This window comes from Monopterus albus, unplaced genomic scaffold (assembly GCF_001952655.1).
Source record: "Monopterus albus unplaced genomic scaffold, M_albus_1.0 scaffold158.1, whole genome shotgun sequence".
NCBI classification, from domain to species: Eukaryota; Metazoa; Chordata; class Actinopteri; order Synbranchiformes; family Synbranchidae; genus Monopterus; species Monopterus albus.
In genome coordinates, this window is record NW_018128038.1 from 557,441 (window position 1) to 561,397 (window position 3,957).

Below are 3,957 nucleotides of genomic sequence, written 5' to 3' on the forward strand. Positions count from 1 at the left end.
AAAAACAGGCTAACTACAGTTACAGTAACTACAATTAGAAAACTGGAGATAAAATTAAACATAAAAAACTTAAAACATCCTTTTATTTTACAAACTATGTTCACTTGGGTAATAAAAAAACAAAAGTAAAAACCTTTGTCAGCACCATTTTCTTGTTTTTCTACTCCGTTGGTTTAATCAAATCTTCCACAACTGTGGCAAAATATCTGACACATTAAGATCCCCTTAAACATGCTTAATAAAAAGTTCAACCAAGCTATTCAGACTAGAAACACCACATTTCAGGGGAATGGTACAGAACCCTTCTACCAGACATTCCATACTCACTGGAGTAGCTCATTAAAATAAGTCCACTTTTTCCATGTCATTTCAGCTAATTAATCAATTTATATTCAGCTGTGGTGGAAAATGGGCATTCATTCAAATACTGTGATAAAGATGAAGTGACACAAAAAGTGGCAAGATAATTTAATATTTATCAGCTAATTTTGCTGGAATGGTTCATGAAAAATGACCACAAAGGTCAGTTAACCCCAGCTGTGTGCTGAGGTTGTCTTTGCAAAAGACGACGATACACTCGCCCCCCAACCCCAAAAGGTCTTGATCATGACTAAGAAATTTTGATAATGTCAACCAAGTGGCTTAAAAAAAGACAAAGACAAAATGCACAGATCGCCTTCCCAGTACAGTTACATATGAAGTGTAGAGTCTAGCATAGTCCCCGTGATGCTTGCTGTGCGTGACATCACTGTCCCCTGCTATTCATGTTACACAATGTGCAACAACAGAGCAGCAACTTCTTCCACCATTTGATTGTGCATCTGGGTCTGTGTCGCAATATTTCTCATGAAGACTGATGGTCCATTGTTTTACTCAGAAGTGGAGATACAGTACAAGTGCACTGTCCACGGACAATGGAGGCAGGCGTCCCTGCATGTCCTGTTTGTGTAGCCAAGCTTAGTATGAGGAGAGCTTTATGAAGGACTGGACGGACTGTTGGAAGAGCTGGTGTCAGGTGATGCGCTGGGCTGCTGCTGGTCCTCCGGTGTGCTGTCCGCCTGCAGCGATGCCGTGGCTGCTGACGAATACTTGCATTTCGAAGAACCACATTCGCAGCTGAACAGCTTGCTTTTGACTTCCCAGAAGTGGTCACCGTAATTAAATCTGAGGGGGCAGGATGAGAAGCCACATGATTACAGAGAAACACTGGCAATTAATCAGAACCTGCCTTTATCTCACACCCATGGCTGAGAAAACCCTTCCCTTAAACATTCACTGCTGCCACACTGAGGGAGACAGGTTTAATAAAGTCACAAGCTGCTGTCTCCAAAGCTCTGAGCTGGCTGTGTCTTAGTGTGAAGTAGAATCTCAATTTTAGATTTAAGAATAAAGATTTCACCATGTTTCTCTCATGACTGCTACCTTTGTCTAGGACACTGTATAGGAGCCTTTCCCCAAGGCCGCTAAATCGAAGATATGAATGTTTAGTGATGGTCCTCTCATAAGATGTAGGGTTAAGATCCATCAGTTGGGAGCTGTTTCTTTATGATGATCATTTTGACATGCACTGCTGTATGAACCTTTCATGCTCTCTGGCCAGAGTAAACAATATAATTTGGAAGACAACTGTTCTGAGCTTCTCTTCTTCTTCAGGAAGGAGATATGCTCTGTCTCCTTCCTGAGCGGTATGATGGCTGCGTTGTCCCATGGTGTTTATACTTGCGTAGTATTGTCTGTACAGATGAACGTGGTACCTTCAGGCATTTGGTAATTACTCCCAAGGATGAACCAGATAATGTCAGTTAACCTATTGCAAGCTTCTAAAGCCATGACATCATTTTCCAGAATTCTCCAAGCTGTTTAAAGTCACAGTCAAGTGAGTGTATGTAAACGTCTGACCAGTGAAATAGTGAGTTATAAATGAAATAATCTATCTGTAAACAACTGTTGGGAAAATTACTTGTGTCATGCATAAAGTACATGTCCTGCCCAACTTGCCACAATGAGATTTTGTTAACATGACATCTGTGGAGTGGTTAAAAAAAAAATCTGTTTTAATGACTTCAACATAAGAGTATGTAAACTTCTTACTCTATACATCACACATGGATTCTTGACATGATGACAAACAACTGTCTTACCCGAGCTCCTCTCCAGCCTTTATGTTTTCACTGGCAAAAAAGGCAATGTGTGGGAAACGAAGGTCCTGGTGTGTTGTGAACACTCGACAGGCAAACAAGTTGGGCTCGCACATGTGATTGAGAAAGCGACTGATGTTTCCATAGAAACGGGCATCAATGCAGTACAGGTCTTGTGGCTAGGAGGGAGAATAAATGATATGTTCAAACAGAATAAAAATAAGTTGCAAGTGCGCAGCTGAAGGGAAAATCCTAAATTAAACCAAGGTTACAAGTTGTTATATAAAGAACATAATGTTACAGTCCTAGATAGAAAAAAGACAAAGACTCACTGGTCAAAATATTTTAAAAAATATTAATCATATACAAATTAAATAATGGCTTAAGAAGGACAAGGAATAACCAGTAAATTATCAAAGTAAAAGTTTTAATAATATTTACACCTGTTGCAATTTTAGAACTACGCTTCAGTGTAAACCTGCATTTCCAAATGGTCATATTTTACCTTATCATCTAGGCTGAACAGGTAAGCATCATTTTGCCTCATCTCTGCTTCTGCGTCAGAGATTATCTCGCCTACATACCTGTTGAGAAATAAATGACCCGTCAGTGGCAGTATACATTACAAGGACATTTTAATAATGATACATTTACTGATACTGAATCTTTTCAATGAACAAGCAACAGTGCCAAATATGAGCACGTGTACACTGTCGCCAACAAACAGTGCACAATGAAATGCCTTTACGTCTGTAAGAGCTGTGGGTTTGCCTTAAAACCTGACCCGACAACATGTCAACAAACTGGCTATACCTACAAAGCAGTCACAAAAACCAAACAGTAAATGAGTCAACAGCGAGTTCAACACTTGACCAAAGAAAACGTACAACTTTCATGACGTCAGCTGACAGTCACAGGGTGTGTCACCACAATAATTAGACTTTGAAGTGTTGATCATCAATTATTACATCACTAGAAAGACATTATGTAATTGATGCACATAATGAGAGAAATTTTTATTAACCACATGCAGAAAAAAGCAGTGGAGGATAAGAAGCAAATGTAGAGAAAGATAAGAATGGCAGATAGAAAAGGATTTGTTGCCAGGGGCAGATAAACACTGGCAGGCAGTCAAAGAGAAAACACTGTTATCAAGAAAAACCTCTTTCATGCTGCCAAGAACTACACTTCTCTTGAAAAAGAAAAATAAAAATACTTCAAGAAATAAAACTCCAGTCCATCCCTGGTTATCTGACTGATCCAGACACAGACAGCTGGAGTCCAAAAAAGTGGAGAGGTTGGGAGAATGGGGTATTAACCACAAATATCAAAATATCACAAAAAACAATACTAATTGCTCTAGGTAGAATAAAATGAATCAATTAAAGTGAGCTAAAAAATATTCAATTAGTAGAATAGGAATAGGAGAGGAGTTGGCAGATGGCCGGTGTGAGAAGCCAAGGTGAGGAAAGGCCAAAAGGGTTTGTTCTGGTATTGTTAGCGGGGAACACTGTTAAACTGCAACAAGAAAATCCCAACCACCCACTTTCCCAAAAATGAGGGGATTTTAGAAGAAAGAGGAAAAGTGTGGAAACAAAGAGGATAAAAACAGCTGCTGGAGAAAAAAGGGTTGCTGCTGACAAGAGTGTAGCAGGAGATTTCCGTATGTTGGAGGTTTCTGGCGGTTATGAAGGAAAAAAGGGGAGGTTTACAAAACGGGAGGGTCTGACAGTGGTTCTTAAATGCATCATCCAGTTAGACTGCAGCTCAAGGGTAGACAAAATGCCTTTACCAGCCAGTGGAAGAAGTTTAGTTTATG

At 39.7% G+C, this 3,957-nt stretch overlaps 1 protein-coding gene across 6 annotated transcripts in view; it reads right to left on the reverse strand.

The window, feature by feature from the left end:
* Window positions 1-494: 494 nt before the first annotated feature.
* ehmt1b (euchromatic histone-lysine N-methyltransferase 1b) overlaps window positions 495-3,957 on the reverse strand; it is a 32,626-nt gene continuing 29,163 nt past the window's right edge. For all 6 annotated transcript variants that reach the window (XM_020615095.1, XM_020615094.1, XM_020615099.1 and 3 more), the window contains 3 exons: window positions 2,644-2,722; window positions 2,142-2,317; window positions 495-1,164 (listed from right to left, as the gene is read on the reverse strand). In XM_020615095.1, coding sequence (XP_020470751.1) covers window positions 975-1,164; window positions 2,142-2,317; window positions 2,644-2,722 — 445 coding nt within the window. In that variant the 3' untranslated portion in view covers window positions 495-974. The remainder of the gene's footprint in view (window positions 1,165-2,141; window positions 2,318-2,643; window positions 2,723-3,957) is intronic.